Source organism: Pseudorasbora parva, chromosome 9 (genome assembly GCF_024679245.1).
Source record: "Pseudorasbora parva isolate DD20220531a chromosome 9, ASM2467924v1, whole genome shotgun sequence".
Classification (NCBI taxonomy): domain Eukaryota; kingdom Metazoa; phylum Chordata; class Actinopteri; order Cypriniformes; family Gobionidae; genus Pseudorasbora; species Pseudorasbora parva.
The window spans coordinates 39,675,871-39,694,049 of record NC_090180.1 but is presented as its reverse complement, the minus strand read 5'-3'; the positions used below and the strand labels follow the sequence as shown (position 1 = coordinate 39,694,049).

Genomic DNA, 18,179 nt, shown 5'->3' with positions numbered 1-18,179 from the left:
ATGGTAGCATAGATGATGTGAAATAACAGGAAATTGGACCTGCACTTCATTTTTGTATATTTGAATGCGAAAAAGCTGCCAAAGATTGTCATCTCGTGTAAGATATTTTAGTTCAGACTGCTTGAAAATGTCAAGGGCTCTATTAAAGAGGAGAAAACGCTTGAAATTGTTTCCTAAGATAAACATTATTGTGCATTAGACCCGGTAAAGAGATTCACAAACGCATTGTGACACTTTCTCAAGAGAATCTGCAGTTGAAAAAATGGATGTTAAATATATATTAATATCATTTCAAAGAGCATGTGCAGTATTATCAGAGGGGTTGTATTTTTGTCAGTAGGGTTGTTGTGAATAATCGTGCTTCACTTTCATTCAAGTATGCAAAATTTTCTCAAAACCAGATGAAAATTTGCATCAAGCTGAATAGTTTAGCACAGATTTACACCAGTAATTCAAGTCGTTTTGTTGTATTTAAAATGAAGTATTCTAAGACAACAACTTTTCAAATTCATAATGCACATTTCCATATATTGTAGACTACAGACTTTATACCAGTACTTCAAAAAAGGATGAATTGAATCACTAGTCATTTTGTTATATTTCAAAAATATGTGCAGCTTTATGCCACTGCTTAAGAGGACCGTTATGTAATCGCATTGTGACCTTCAGAATCAAAATCAGATTGTTAAGATTCCCAACATCACTGTACATGCATGACCTCTGCTGTGTCTGTAAAGACAAGGTATTGTACGTTATTCAGTCTTCTGAGTCTCTCACAAACTCTTCTCTGATTTCGCCTGGTCTGTATTGTTAAGACATTTGTCCTTATTCTGATCGTCCTCTCTGCACGGTTTTGACTATCTACCTGTCTCTATTCGTTTCTCAGACCCCACAGCGATGTCCACCTCTTCAGGAGTAGACCATGCTGTGATTGGTGGAGTGGTTGCAGTCATTGTCTTCATCATGCTTTGTCTTCTCATCGTCCTCGGCAGATACCTCATCAGACACAAAGGTACTGCACACTCACACACCACCCTAATCAGACAAAGAAATCCCTCGCTCTCTTTCACACACATCCACAGATCTAATCAGACACAAAGAGATCACACACACACACACACACACTCACACACACACACACACACACACACACGTCTGAAGAGTGTCTGAAAGGATTATAACCTTCAGGAACTGTGGACAGAGGGCCCGGCAGCGTCCTGCCCCATCAGCACCTTTTTTTAAATGATTTTTTTATAGATTTTGTCTTGAATTTAAGCATCTAGACACTTGACCCAAGAACACAATGTTGACTGGGATATTTTACTTGTAAATGAATCACATGTCTCTCTGCAACGGTGCTACAAAGAAAAAAATAGAAATATAGAAAACGGAAATAAAATATGACAATAGCTCATAGTTATAAACAGAGCAAATTCATCTTGATAATGTCAGATAACTTTGATATAAAGATATCTAATGGATTACAATCAACCAATCAGCTGTCAAATTTAAATACACAATTCGATTTTGAACCAATTACTAAGCAATGCTTAATTTTGTTCAGTCTGTGGTATAAAAGGTCTCATTAGCAATTAAAGAAAAAACATGGTCAGGTCAAAGTGTCTGAATCATTTTGGTCCCAAATTTTTATCAATTTTACTGGTAATCCGCTGTATGAAGAATTTAACAGCAATTTAAAAAAATGTTCATATCCAAGAGATTATGACCATTATTTTGGAAGAATTCTGTACACATTTTGTGGAAGAACATTGTTTTGGTTGTGCTTTGGCTCTGTGTGACTGTAGATGAATCGGGAAGTGTGAACTCAGCATAAGCCTCGTTCTGCTTGCCACAAACTTGTTATCATTTAAATCTTGATTTTTCTGCAAAAAAAGTTACTTAGGGTACATCCAATGGAGAGTTCACACTGCCCGTTTAGGCCCGATTTTGACTCACCGACAGGTTTTGTGAAATAGCAGACAAATGCCCTGAATCATAGGTAAATCGGTGCTCGTGCACGTGAGTGACAATGTCAGTGAATGATCAAAACCAATGAGTGAGCAAGATACAAGGCAGCGGGAAGTTTGGGGAGGAGTTATAGACCAGAATATAGTATTTTAATATATACATTTACAATTATGTCAAACAGAAACAAAGCACAAACATTTGCTTGACCACCAACAGCAGCACATTGAAAAACTATTTATTTACCTCAAACTCTAACATAATCCTTGCTCCCTGTGTCTCCGCAACCATTTTTCTCCTCCATAATCTTTTGTCTTTTTTTCCGTATTTATCCTGGCGAGAACTACGGTCTGACGCACACGTGATCTTGCGTTGTTTACTTGTCACATCTCACGTGTGTTTGGTTGTGAAACATAGTTTGTGCACTGGAGAGAGTTGTCTGCGATTCTTCCCATTGCAAAGTCATGCAGTATGAAAACCCCCTGTCGCCGATCCATCGTGCAGTGTGAACACAGACAGCAGTGACTGAATGCTGCCCCAGATAGTCATGCAGTCTGAAAAGAACAGTGATCTGACGAGTTTGAAAATCATGGGGTTGAACTCGGCATAAATTATTGCGATAACACTTTACAATACATGTGCACTAATATGCATTAATTCATCTTAATTAATGCACAAATAATCATGAGTTAATGTATTACTAATGGTGAACTAACCCATTTATTAATGATTACTGCATCAGCAACTAATGAAGATTCCACATGATTAATAGATTAAGTAATTATTAAATTGTTATTAGTTAAATGTGTCGTAATGTATTAATTCCTTAATAACATATTATTTTAACTAATAATGTAAATTAATGTGTTAATTACCACAAGGGGTCAAAGCCATGCATTTCAACTTCCAGTTGTCTGCTTTAATTAATCATTAGCTAATGATTTATAAAGGTATCATTATATTATGACTTTACTTGTTGGGGCACATGACTATTAACTAATTCAAAATTAATTCAAACCCCATAACAACAATTACATATTACTTAATCAATTGGTCAGATGTGGAAAGAGTAACAAAATATTCTACTCAAGTAATACTTTTACTTCAATGAAATTTTACTTAAGTACAAATAAAATTAATGGTCTAAAAATGTACTCAAGTAAAAGTTAAAAGTAGCTAATTTAAAATGTACTCAGAGTAAAAGTTACTTAGTTACCTTTTTTTTAACTCTCCCCTGTATGGTTGTGATAGAATGAGTTTTCACGATATGACAACTATCTCACAAAACATCAATTAAACAATTATTGTACATACTATTAAATAATGGTTATTATCACTAGTTAAAATGATGTTAAATGAATGAAGATGAATGGTCTTTTTTTTATTTGGCTGAACAAATGCTTTATTATATCTTAAAACCAGTTTTGTTTATTAAAATATCAATAAAACATGCATAAACTAAATTCAATAAATGATTATGAATAAGATTAACAACTTATTTTTATCATTAATTCGTTAATGTTTAAGAATAATAGAGTCCTGTAGACAGAGAGCAGCTCATTCAGAGACAGATCAAGCAGATCATATATTCATATAGCAATGTTTTGTGCTTTAATCTTCACAGACCATGTCGCGATTTGATTTATTCTAGGCCTACAGCTCTACTATCGAGTTATTCGTTCATCCATCAGTTTGTGTGCATTATGTGAATTCTCCGTTATAATGTGAAGTTAATGTTCGTGACTGGATTCCGGGATTCCCTCTGCGTCACAGAAATCAATCAAAGTTATAAACATACCTTTATCTGCACAGAGGGATGTGTGCCCGAACATGTTCTATGTGTTTCTTCATTTGCATCCACATTTTGTGCAAATATCCTTTTTTGTGCAAATATCCTCCAGGACAACACCACGTTATTTTTTTCTATATCCAAAGTATTGCCATACTAGCCAGGGGCTCACGATGCCGTTTTGCTTTCACCTGGGTCTGCGTCACTGACGTCTGTCTTGTTCGTCTCCATCTGATATTTGCGCGCTTGTTCTCTCCCGTGTCCCGCGCCCTCTATTCAATATAGTCGTTTCTGGATCGCATTTTTTTTCTCCCCTCTTTGCATTAATGATTTATTTCTACTCAGTAACAGATGTGGTTTAAAATGTAGCGAAGTACAATACTTCAATCAAAATGTACTTAAGTAAAAGTAAAATTACAGATTTTTTAAACTACTTAAAAAAGTAGAAGTACACAGAAAAACTACTCAATTACAGTAATGCGAGTAAATGTAATTTGTGCAGTAAAGTCATTGAAATTAATTGTGTTTGCCATGTAAATAGCCTCAATGCTAACATGACGTTACAATTGTAATAAACAAACACAGCAATTACATTCACAGGAATAAAACTCCTGCATGTTAAAATATTACATTGTTGACAAAAAAATTAAGTTTTATGTTTATTCTTGTTCCCAGCCTAAAAATAAAAATAAAAATAAAAAAACAAGACTTTCAAGATTTTCATTGAAACAGCAAAGCTGAATGTGTTTTACGGTCACGTTTTAGAATGTGTTTTTTTTACAGTCACGTTGACTTCACTCCTATTGGTTGTCACTTTAGAAAGTCACTCTTCATCTGGATGAACTTAAACGTATCTCAACCTGTTCATGGCGCTCTACATCCTGTCTCCGGAAATTGCCAGCTCTCCATTGAAATGAACGGGATTTATTTGCTTTATTGATTTGTGTCACTGGTATTGTGAACTTAAAGAGATTGTTCACTCAAAATTGAAAAATCTGTCATTAATTACTCACCCTCATGTCATTCCAAACCCGTAACACCAGGGTTCATCTTTGGAACACAAATTAAAATATTTTTGATGAAATCAGCTGTCAGGCCCCTCCATAGACAGCAATTTAATGAACACTTCCGAGGCCCAGAAAGGGAGTAAAAATAGAGCTCTTGGATTTCATCAAAAATATCTTACTTTGTGTTCCGAAGATGAACGATGGTGTCTTATGGGTTTGGGACAACATGAGGGAGAGGAATTAAATACATAATTTTCATTTTTGGGTGAACCCTTGCTTTTTCTACTGATACCAGAACTTTACTCTAGTTCTGGTATCACTGACATCAAAACCGTGACTCTATTTTTAGTGCTTTAGGTGGACTAGGGAAATAGTTTGATGTCTGCATAGTACGTTGGTTTCTTTTATTTCAAAAGAGAAAGAAAAATTCGGCCCCATCTTATGTCTTTTTAAAAACAGCTATTTTACAAAGTGCAAGAAGCAACAGCCAAAGACTGACAGACTGTGTGACTGTTTGTGCACAGAAGGACACTGTAAACAGATCATCACAGCTGTGCTGCAGCGTTTCCTCTGTATCTGTCTAAGATTTACATTGTATATATCTAGAAAAGCTGTAAGAAACTATACATCTGAGACAACAGCAAGAGCCAGGGAAAAAATGCTGAATTAGGGTTAAATGCAGCTGTGCATTTAAAGATAATATGTACACTATGGTGAGATATTAGTGTAATTACATTCGGTTATGTCTTAAGTGATTAAACCATATATATATATATATATATATATATATATATATATATATATATATATATATATATATATATATATATATATATATATATATATATATACCTATTTCTCTGTGCCACCACAACAATTTTCTCAGTCCCTCCTTTCACTCAAGAATGCATTGACTCATGGAAAGAGTCAGGAAGTTATGTCTGTTATGTGCTTTTTTTGGAATTGCACTCTCACGCTAATTTGCCCTGTTTATTAAATCTGGCCTATAGAATGTAAGACAAAGAGAAAATCAAGTCGTCTACAAATGTGTCCAAATGTCTTGGAAGCGGATATGATGTTTTATTAAAGTTCGGGAGGAGCACGTTCAGATAATTAACGTAATTAACACGAGAGGAGCACATTCAGTTAATCAACTCAATGAATGAGATAAGAGCAGACTGTTCATTGACAGTTTATCAGCATCCCTCAAGCACCCCATCTCCTTTCTTCTAGTCCTAACTATTCTATATCAGCCGAGGGGAGTGCTCTGGGTTTGGGCCAAAAGTCCGAGCTCAGAGCCCTCCACCCAGACAGCACGGCAAATATGCATAAGCTTTACTCTGCTTAATTATATTTAAGTGTGAACTTGTGAATTCCTATCTGGGCTGGTTTCAGTACCACTAAAGGTGGGCGTACACTGTGCGAATTCGGACACTCGGGAGGTCGTGAGATATTGCAGAAGCTACGAGTCATTTTATTTGATCATAGCATCAAATCAGCTGGTGCACAGCACGACTGTTTGCACCGCGAGCCGGCCGCGATCACACAAGCTTTCTCGTTAAAGACAGAGACCAGAGCTTTCAATGTTGCTGATAGCTTCAGATACAAAAAATAAAGAAAAAATATGTGTGCAAATGATTTGTTAAAAAGGTGAGAACATCCTTTCAAACAAGACAACCAGAGGGAGAGAGATGATGTGCCGCCTGCATGAGAGAGAAAGAGAGGGTGTGTGTGTGTGTGTGTGTGTGTGTGTGTGTGTGTGTGTGTGTGTGTGTGTGTGTGTGTGTGTGTGTGTACGTTTACGCTGTACGTTTGCAGCCACTGAGCTATATAGCCTACTCATAGATCAAGCCTATATCACATGCTTGTGCATGATTTGGCAATAGGGAACAGCCACATGCTGGTGAAAATCGGGCCGACTCCCCGAATTTTTTAAACATGCTTAAAAATTATCATAAGGTCAGGAGGTGCTCTCAACGTGATCGGCTCGTCTCGTTATTCCTCTCAGACGCTGCGAGCCATGACCATACGAGCATCCACGATGTCCATGGGATTTCTCCTGAGAAAAAAAAATCGTCTGCGAGTTCGTACGACAGCAAAAATCACACCGTGTATGCCCGCCTTAACATACACTATGTTGCAAAAAGTTTTGGGACGCCTGCCTTTACATGCACATGAGCTTTAATAACATCCCATTCTTATCCGTAGAGGTTGGGCAACCCTTTGCAACTATAAAAGCTTGAACTCTTCTGGGAAGGATTTCCACAAGGTTTAGGAGTGTGTTTATGGGAATTTTTGACCTAATTACAGTGCATTTGTAAGATCAGGCACTAATGTTGGACGAGAAGGCCTGGCTCACAGTCTCTGCTCTAAATCCTCCCAAATGTGTTCTATCGGGTTAAGTTCAGGACTCTGTGCAGACCAGTCAAGTTCCTCCACACCAAACTCACTCATCCATGTCTTTATGGACCTTGCTTTGCACTGGTGCGCAGTCATGTTGGAACAGGAAAGGCCTATCTCCAAACTCTTCCCACAAAGTTGGGAACATGAAATTCTCCAAAATGTCTTGGTATGCTGAATTATTAAGAGTTCCTTTCACTGGAACTAAGGGGCCAAGCCCAACCCCTGAAAAACAACCCCACACCATAATCCCCCTCAACCAAAATTTCACTTGGCACAATGCAGTCAGGCAAGTACCGTTATCCTGGCAACTACAAACCCAGACTCTTCCATCGGATTGGGAGACAGAGAAGCGTGATTCGTCACTCCAGAGCAGACATCTCCTCTGCCCTAGAGTCCAGTGGCGGCGTGCTTTACACCACTGCTTCCGACACTTTGCATTGCACTTGGTGATGTAAGGCTTGGATGCAGCTGCTCAGCCATGGAAACATAATCCATGAAGCTCTCTACACACTGTTCTTGAGCTAATCTGAACGCCACATGAAGTTTGGAGGTCTGCAGCTATTGACTGTTGGTGACTTATGCGCACTGTGCGCCTCAGCATGCGTTGACCCTGTTCTGTGATTTTATGTGGCCTATCACTTCATGGCTGAGTTGCTGTTGTTCCCAGTTCCTTCTACTTTGTTATAATACCACTAACAGTTGACCGTGGAATATGTAGTAGTGCGGAAATTTCATGAATGGAATGGACAGATGGAAACGTATCACAGTACCACTCTTGAATTCACTGAGCTCTTTCACAAATGTTTGTAGAAGCGTCTGCATGCCTAGGTGCTTGATGTTATACACCTGTGGCCATGGAAGTGAGGGGAACACCTGAATTCAATGTTTTGGAGGGGAGTCCCAATACTTTTGGTAATATAGTGTACATGATCGAGTCCTTGCATAGGTAGATTTTGGGAATCTATATGCAGATAACTAAAACAGACGTGAACATGCAGAAATAAGAGGGTGAAATGTCAGGCTGAGAGATATATTTTACAAATGCAAATATCTTTACTGCCGTTAAATTTTGATCAATTTAATGCATCCTTGATGAATAACAGTATTTAATTATTATTTATTATTTATACAAAAACTGACACCAAAAATATATAATGTGTGTGTGTGTGTGTGTGTGGGGGGGGGGGGGGGGCATGTGTTTGTGAAATATGAGGACTCATATTTATGAAATATGAGGACATTGGCCATGTTTCCATATTTCAAAATGCTTATAAATCATACCGGGTGTTTTTTTTGAGAAAGTAAAAATGCAGAATGTTTCCTGTGATGGGTAGGTTTAGGGGCAGGGGCAGTGTAAGGGGTTATAAAATACGGTTTGTATGGTATAAAAACCATTGCGCCTATGGAGTGTGCCCATATTTAACAAAAACAAATAAAAATGGTTACAGTTGTGATTTCTGTCTCTCTTAGGAACGTACCTGACTCATGAGGCGAAAGGTTCTGATGATGCTCCTGATGCAGACACGGCCATCATTAACGCTGAGGGGGGCCACTCTGGGGTGGATGACAAGAAAGAGTACTTCATCTAGAGATCCATCCCTCCGTACCCTCTTCCTTCACACGCTTCAGTTCACTCAGCCTGATGGGAAAAATGGCGATGGCAGAAGAGAGAGGAAATAAGTGAGGGGAAAAAAAACAAACAAAACAAAAAGTGTTGACCTGTTGGAACTGAAGGACCTCAAATCAGCTTCGACACACAGGACAGGAAAGTGAGAGTTATGCACTGGCGTGTGGGCTCATTTTCACACTCAAACACACATACACACACACTCTCTTTCTTCATTACCATAATGACACATGAGCAAACACTCATAATGAGACGTAAACTATAAAAAGAGATACACAAAGGCAATATGACAGTGACCACACTTCCCTCATCTCCCATCATTCCTTTCAAACGGTCCAGATATGTTGCACAGTGACATGTGCATGCATGAACTTTCAGGACACACGGTCTGCTCCCAAAACCGTCGAAAGACACAGACTCATAACAGGCACGCATGCAAACACACATCAAACAAAAAGGTCTTAAATTGAAGATAAAATTGTTTTAAACCATGCAACCCTGCAATATCACTGACACACACACACACACACACACCCACACACACACACTCATATACATCAGTGTTACGCTACATTATGCACACACACACACACAGGCAGAAGAACCAGGCAAAAACAGCAGCCCCTGCAATCATTGTGTGGGACCCCTGATATAAATTTATAAATACATATATATATATATATATATATATATATATATATATATATATATATATATATATATATATATGATTATATAGCATCATTTTTACTCAGTGTGCTGTAAATATATCCTCCATTGCTCTCTCGCGCTCATTATCTCCCTCCCTCTGTCTCACTCTCTCTCTCTCTAACCTCACTGTCTGATATTGCAGTATATACTCTCTGAGCCTGCCTGGTTTTCTTACATGCGTGGAAATGCAGAGTTGATTAAAAAAAATCTGATTCTGGACTATAGAGAAAAAAAACATGGTGTTATGAAAACTTCAGTAATATTTGTATGAGTTATGTTCTATTCGAGTTTTTGGTTTCTGGTGTTTACTGTTGGTGCAACAGTCTAGTGTCATTTCATGAACCTGGGAAGATTATTATTATTATTATTATTATTATTATTATTATTATTATTATTATTATTATTATTATTATGAGGTCCTCAATCTAAATGCATTACATTGATTTGTGCACTGATGTGTCATTGTATCAGGCCCAGTGATTAGCTCACTCATGCCACCTTCAGGAATGAATCTCCTCTGTTCTTCAGAAAAAGCAGGGTAATACAAACTACTGCTCTCTCTCTCTCTCTCTCTCTCTCTCTCTCTCTCTCTCTCTCTCTCTCTCTCTCTCTCTCTCTCTCTCTCTCTCTCTCTCTCTCTCTCTCTCTCTCTCTCTCTCTCTCTCTCTCTGAATGATCATATTCCCACTTTCTTCCTACCTTTTTTGTCTGTTTTGACCTTTGTATTCCCTTCCTTTTACAGCTAAATTATTTCTAGACTTATTCCATCATTGTCAACCACATGATATCGGTGACTTTTGGAGGGAGTTTGGGGGTTTAGTCAGTTGTATCATGAAAGAAACGGAGGCAATTCTATGTAATTAGGAAAAAGTATTAATGTTTAATTAAAACTGGCTAATTGAAGGTGATGTGTGTAATTTTTTGCATGTTAAATCCTTTGTCCTATCCCATCTTAATGTGAATAGACTGCAAGTAAGCCATCCATAGGTTGATTTCCTGTGGCACTTTCAAAACATTGCTCTGTTTGTTTGAGCATCAACCAATGGCGTGCAGTCTGATTCAGTTCTGTGGCGCAGAAATTACACACTTTACTTTTAAATTTATCGTGCTTAAATTTGTGAACGAATTATGCTTTGCTATGTATCCAGCTGTTTTTTTCCCCTGACCTGGGAACAGTTTTGATTACAGAAAGTGGCCAGTTGTCATTTCTGTCAGTTAGGCCTATGTCTGTTTTCAGTAACCATTTGCATAGAGGAACTTTAGAGTTGGGCATTTTTTCAGTTCCATTCCCCTGGACTCTTTCCAACATATCTTGTACTAAGCATGCCAAATAGTTGATTTGTTTTTCTCTAAATTTGAGAAACTGGGACCAAGAGGCAGGTATGGTTATGTGCTAGAAAAAAAACATCAGATGTGGACAATAGTGAAATATTTGTACTTTCTACTAAATTATGTAATGTACATTTTTCAAGTGTATATTTTATCATGTTTTTGGGTTTGTTTGGGGGTTTTTTTTGGGGGGGGGGTACATTACCCACTACATTCCAAAGCATAATTTATAATGTCATACTTTTTACTGCATTACAGTACATAAATAAGAGTTGTTGTTTTTTTTACCTTTAATACTTCATTACATTAAAATATAGTACTTTCTTATTTTTACTCAAGTACAATTTAAAAGTAAGTATACTACATTTTAATGTAATTAAGTATTAAATTATATGCAATATGAAACATAGTGCAGTTAAAAGTACAGTATTATGTAATGCTCTGGAATGTAGTGAAGTAAATGGTTTCCAAAGAAGAACACTGATAAATACATACATGAAAATTTTAAATTACATGGAAAGTAAAATTACTTCACTACTGTCCGCCTCGGAAAAACATGCTTGTTTCATATACTTCCAACATTACAGATCGTTTTAATGGAGCTGAAAGTGCATGTTTCAGTTATACAATGTAATTTGACCCCATCGATGAACAGGGCATCTTGCATTAAATCATTGCTGCATATACGAAAGTTTCAAAGTTTATGCATGTTTTTGTTCGCGTGGGATGACAGGTCATTCGTTTAACCCATATGTAGTTTACAACTAAGTAGCGACTGACCAATTACAACTAAAACCCGTCCATTATCTTCATACTCCCTCACATCCCTCATTAACGACCGCAGAGTTTCTGAGATAAGCAGTTACAATCGACCGCCGCAAGATGGCGACAATGCATTTCGTCCCCCTCACATCTTTCTCTCTCTTTCTCTTTCTCTCTGTCCTGTACAAGCAGTAGAACTTCCAGTTAGTGATCAATCAGCTCATTGCTTATTTTAAATTATGTTTACTTTGATTCTGCTGTAGATGTGCATACTGTTGTTTGTAATTTTATGTTCCATTTTTTTAAATCATTTTTATGACGTCTAAATGTCTTAGACTGGAAGATGTAGATGAACATGTAGTTTCCATGACTTTTTGTGTTGTTTGATAATCTGCCATTTATTTAATGATTTCATGTGATTAGTGTTGCCTTGAACGGTCTACACACTCAAGTGAACACAGACACCGGCACACATTTACTCCGCGTGTCTGTGTTTATGTGCGTGGAAGATTTTCACACTGGCCCACCAAACAGATGCTGGAAGCACTAAAAGTATTATTAGAGTACATTCTGTTAGATTATTCTTTTTGCTTTTTTTTTTTTTTTTTGAATGATAAGTCTTCCTTTTGAATAAATATTCATATCATGTGGAGGTATTCTGTCATGTATGTTGATTTGTATTATGGCCGATGATGTCATCTGAATGGGACTAAACTCTGAGATCATCATCATTGTGGGTTCCCTTTGTTTGATGGTCTGTTTAGACATTTGCTTTTTGTTACAAAAGAGATCCCTTGTTAACTTCAAAATAAATATACATTTGGGTTAACCTATATTTTCAGTGGTTATTATTATTTTAACACTTAAGAACGATGTAGATGATAATGTTAATGATAATGTTATTGGTATATTTAATATTACGTACATGAAAATGAAAAATGTACTGTTGTAAGGGTTTCTATATAGTTTCGGAATACATGCAAAAATGATACCTTAATGCACCACCAATTGTGGGGACAGCAGATTATCATTGGGTCGTACCTCATTATACTTCAATAGCCCATTGTGTATCAACATATAATTGGCATACATTTAAAAATCTTGGCTCTAAAAAAACTACAACATTTTCTCTGTTATATATAGGCATGTTGACAGGTTTATGTCTTCACAAGGCAACCTGCTGTTTCTTGACAATTTGATTCCTGAAATATTATACATATTTTAAATTTAAAAACACACACAAACTGCATTTAAAATAAAAACTAATAGTACAACAATAAATACAAAAAAATATATCCTATTTGTGTTGAGAACACACAATTCACCTTTTTAGTAAAAATCTACTTTCATAATATGGTGGTTTAATTTTCTTTTTTCCCCCTTTGTTTACCCCAAAGCATAACATATGAAATTATTAATTTTTATTTGAAGATTAATTTGGATTTTAAAAAAGGGTAGGCTATCTGAATCTGTGAAAGTTGTAGACCATGTGTTTGAAATCTACTTGCTATATAGAAATCAAATACTTTTGCAATTGGACGACTGTAGCCCATGTGACAACTTGCCCCTGTGACAACTAGCCCCGGTCCCCCAATATCTTACTATAGCCTATAGGAAATAAGAACGTCTTCAGTCTCATCTCCTGGGTCTAACTGCTCCTTAATTGGTCGTCTGATTGATCAGCTGGCAGATTTTAAAAGGTGAAAATATGACATTTGATGTCCTTATGGTTGTATATGATCTGCCGAGCTATGACATTGAGCTGAGTGTAAGGACGACAAACGCAGTGAGAGAGAGAGAGAGAGAGAGAGAGAGAGAGAGAGAGAGAGAGAGAGAGAGAGAGAGAGAGAGAGAGAGAGAGAGAGCAGTACCGAGCGAGTCCTCCGGTGATCTCAGAGCGCTGCGTCTCCCCTCAACAATCAAAAACTGAGATTTGCTGAAAGAAAGAGATTTTCCAGCGCGCTCGTCGCCACATCTCACCCGCTTCTGCTGAGGAGAAAAGAAACGCGCGCTGAATGAACGCAGACCGTCTGCACGCGAATGACATTGTCAGCAGCGCTTCGCGGGATTTCAGAGTCCAGTGTGAAGAAGATGAATTGATTGAGTATTTCCTGAGTGACAGAGGCGCGGATGGGCTTCAGCATGACTTGCCTCTGGATTTTAACTTTGGCCATCAGTGTTCACAGAGGTAAGACACGAGCTGCCTTCACAAGGGACCAAATGACTCAATTCAATCCTGTGTGTCTGTATAGCTCTGTCACACGCTCGCGCGCAGCTGAAGGTGTTTTAACTTTGTTACTATGGTAACGCTATAGGTTAAATAGCGCTTTATTGTATGGTCTCGTGTCAAGGTTTTTAAATAGTGGATTTTAAACCGCATCACCAACTGGTGACCTTATGTGCATGTAAAATGGTTATAATTTTGAACTAGTAAAATTGTGTTTCTATAGAAATCTCAATTTTATAGACTCCTTCTATATTTTTTATGGCTGTTCTATATTTTTTATATGCTATGTATGTATACCCCTGATCCGCTGCCGTGCAGCTCGCGCTATGTAGTTCGGGGTCTCGTGCCTCCCGTCTTGCTCGCGTGCGCGTGACTGTGCAGTAGAAAACCGTGGGACGCACCACCGGTGACGGCGATATTTGACTGGGAAGAATCCACGGCGTGTGCGTGAATTTCAGTGGCTATAGATGAGGTCCGCGGACGAACGTGACTGTAGTGTAAAGTGTAGCAGTGACTGGGAAGTAAAGTCAATGTGAATGAAAGGTGGCCATCGCTTTGCCGCCAATAATGCATGGATTCATATATATATATATATATATATATATATATATATATATATATATATATATATATATATATATATATATATATTATACAACTGTTGAAATTATATTTATTATATGTTATATTAAAACATTGATTGCTTTAAGGAATTGCATTTTAGTGTATGGAGAAAGGGGCATTCCCAGAATTCCCTCTATGAACACTTTTGATTGGATTTGATTTAAAACAGTTTAACAGTTAATAATAAATTAATATAAATTGATTAGTTATAGGGAAGACTTTACAGTAATGCCCCAGTAATTAATGCATTATTGGGTAATAAATACAACTTTTCAATTTAGCTGAGGCCCATTAAATAAAATTACCAGATACAACTTTTGATTTTAATATTTTATTAGTAAATGTTGGAATTAGGTAACATTAATACATTCGGTTACACTTTATTTTAAGGTGATGTAGTTACATTGTACTAACTCAAATAAAATACAGAGTAGCCTAATATTAATTATCTACATGTACTTATAGAGTTACGGTTAGGTTTTTTTTTGGGGGGGGGCTGTAATTATGCATAATTTACTGTTATTACTATAGTAAGTATAATAACATGTAACTGCGTCACTTTAAAATCAGAAAAAAAATTCAATGTTTGTTCAGATTAATTAATAAAGTTGATGCTAACAAATTATTATTATTATTTTTAATTTTATTAAACCACTATGTATTATTATTTATTTAAAATGTATTTTGTTATACCTAAAATTGTATAGAATTTTTTTGAGTGACATTTGTTATACTGTTGTCTTTGTGTGAGTAACTGTACTTTCTATGTATTTCATTATTTATCGCAGTTGATGAAGGCATCAATTCGGATCAGCGTTGGCCTTCTATTGTCTTTTTATCAGAACAATAGAAGAAGATGTATAATTTAAAGGGAACACAGATCATTTGGGTCCCATGAGCTCCAAATGTAAAGACGGCAAATTCAACCTCAACAGAACATTAGAGATAATAACACAGACATTCTGTGCTTCTCCTTTCAACCGGCGTGTCTGCAAATATCTGTATGTGTGTAGGTGAAGATCAGAGAGTGTGTTCTCTCAGATCTCATACTTGTTAGCAGATTTTTATGTGAAGATGGTGGTATAGAGAGAGACAGAGAGGTGATGAAAGAAAGAGATTGAGGGAGGTGAGACCTGTTTGCAGGAAGTGTCAGCAACTTTCTCTGATGGAGGGATTCGGAGAAGATAAAGAGAGAGAGAAAGTGATGGATTGATTTCGAGTGAGAGCACCAAGTGACACAGACATGTTGTGATGGAGGGATAGCGTGATGGAGAGATAAGGAGACAGGCCCAACTCAATCTGTCAAGGGATAGGAATGCAAAGGGAGGGAAAGAAAAGATGGAGGGAGGACAGAAGAGGCAAATGATGTTATTTTTTAATTAGTCTGCAGTATTATCGTTTAACATTCCTTGTGTGATCTCAAGAGCCCTTGTGTAAGCGTACCATGATACCGTGATCATGTGACCGCACTGTGCAGAAGAAAAATGCTGACCTTTTTAGATCTTTGGCATTATTTGTTGGTTTTGATGTTCTTTTCAGTTTGCCTTAATGTCAAAACATTCAAGAAACAAGAATCAATTTGTAGAAACAATTCGCTCGTGAATCCATTTTTACATACACTGTCCCGTGGAATTGAGCGCTATAAATTCCATAGAAATGATCATGCTGGGTTGTCGCGTTTTATGGGAACTTTTCATAGATATAATGATTTTTATCCTGCTCAAACTGTATATTATATCCCCTAAACCTATAATTATCACTACATTTTTTGTATGATTTAAAAGCAGTTTTTCTCATGGGGATTAAATAATGTCCCCATAACGTAGGGCTTGCCTGAAACACACACACACACACACACACACACACACACACACACACACACACACACACACACACACACACACACACACACACACACACACACACACACACACACACACACACACACACACACACACCCACACCCACCCACACACACACACACACACACACACTTAGTGTTTCCATGTTTTATGAGGACTTTCCATAGGCGTAATGGATTTCATACTGTACAAACTGTATTTTCTATCCCCCTACACTGCCCCTAACCCTAAACCTACCCATCACAGGAAACATTCTGCATTTTTACTTTATCAAAAAACTCCTTCTGTGTGATTTATAAGATGTTTTCCTCATGGGGACCTAAAAATGTCCCCACAAGGCAAGGATTTCGGATATTGCCATCTTTGTGGGGACATTTTGTCCCCATAACGTAGGGATTACCAGCCCACACACACACACACACACACCTGGTTTACTTTGTGGAGACTCTCCATAGATGTAATGGTTTTATACTGTACAAACTATATTCTATCTCCTTACACTAACCCTACCTCTGAACTTACCCATAACACAAAACTTGCTGCATTTTTACATTTTTTTAACAACCACGAGTCCCCATGAGTCTGTGTGCATTCAGGTAAAGTCCCCATGCCAAAAATCATTAGGATATTAAGCAAATATTATGTTCCATGAAGATATTTAGGTAATATATATTAAAAAAAATATTAGTATTAATATGAATTGCTAATGACTTAATTAAGACAGCTTTAAAGGTAAAGGTATTTAGATTTTTTTTTTTTTTTTGCTTCTTCAGATTCCAGATTTTCCTTTAGTTGTATCTCGTCAAATATTGTCCATACATCAATGGAAAGCTTATTTATTCAGCTTTCTGATGAAGTATAAATCTCAGTTGAAAAACGTGGTCCAGAGTCACATTTGATTATCACAATTAGAGCTGACAGATTTCTGTCACTCAACTCCATCATGCAGTGAAAGAAGTAGTACATTATGGTCAAGCATGCGCCCTTAAAATAGCATAATGAACAACATGCAACGCGCCACTGACTTTAGACTAGGTTTTTTCTGGTCAGTGGCGCAATTGTTTAATGGAACAGCAAAATAGCACCAGGGATTGTTTGCGCCGGAACACGCCTCCTTTTTTGCACTGAACCGCCCAGGGAGCGCAAGTTCATTCACTAGTTTAGCGACATGCTTCTGTGGAGGGAAAAGCGTGCTTTGCGCGGGTGCAAAATAGGAATGACACATGCGTCGGTGTACAAAGTCAATTGCGCTGGGTGCAAGATAGGGCCCTATAAGTTAAGAGTCTTGGTTATTCTGTGTGCAAAATGAGTTTGAGGGACTGTTTATACCGTATTTTCCGGACTATAAGTCGCTCCGGAGTATAAGTCGCATCAGTCAAAAAATGCGTCATGACGCGGAAACAAACATATATAAGTCGCACTGGACTATAAGTCGCAGAGCCGCGCGCATGCGAGCACGCGAGCACCCGCGCGCGCATGCGAGCACCTGCTCGCGTGCACTCGCTCCTGCCCGCTTCACTGCATAACCCGAGCAGAAGAAAGAAAGTTTGAAGTGAGTGAGAAACTTGTAAGGGACTGGCGAAAAGCAGAGGTTACTTTAACTGTGATGAAGAAGAAAAAGAAATCTACTTGCGGACTGTAAGCAAGATGGCCAGAGCTGAAGGAAACGAGTCCACAGACGGTTGAACTCTCTGCCGGGAGAGGCTCTGCCGCGCGAGACGAACGCTGTGAGACTCGTTCTCCGCTGCATATTTTACAACATGCTGTTTGTGTTTTGCAGAATAAGATTTTCTTTATGGGGGCATTTTGTTTGTGTTCAGTCTTTCTAAGTTGTTGTCTATAAGTAAATATTAGGCTACAGGAGCAGCATAGA

The 18,179-nt window shown here is 37.6% G+C and overlaps 2 protein-coding genes across 7 annotated transcripts in view; both read left to right on the top strand.

The window, feature by feature from the left end:
* Positions 1-10,131, top strand: part of cadm3 (cell adhesion molecule 3) — an 80,626-nt gene extending 70,495 nt beyond the window's left edge. For all 3 annotated transcript variants that reach the window (XM_067452609.1, XM_067452611.1, XM_067452610.1), the window contains 2 exons: positions 887-1,012; positions 8,635-10,131. In XM_067452609.1, the coding sequence (XP_067308710.1) occupies positions 887-1,012; positions 8,635-8,753 (245 nt within the window). In that variant the 3' untranslated portion in view covers positions 8,754-10,131. The remainder of the gene's footprint in view (positions 1-886; positions 1,013-8,634) is intronic.
* Positions 10,132-13,461: 3,330 nt separating this feature from the next.
* kirrel1b (kirre like nephrin family adhesion molecule 1b) overlaps positions 13,462-18,179 on the top strand; it is a 73,161-nt gene continuing 68,443 nt past the window's right edge. For 3 of the 4 annotated variants that reach the window (XM_067452608.1, XM_067452606.1, XM_067452607.1), the window contains exon 1: positions 13,462-13,781. In XM_067452608.1, coding sequence (XP_067308709.1) covers positions 13,724-13,781 — 58 coding nt within the window. In that variant the 5' untranslated portion in view covers positions 13,462-13,723. The remainder of the gene's footprint in view (positions 13,782-18,179) is intronic. The other variant, XM_067452605.1, reaches the window with a different exon arrangement.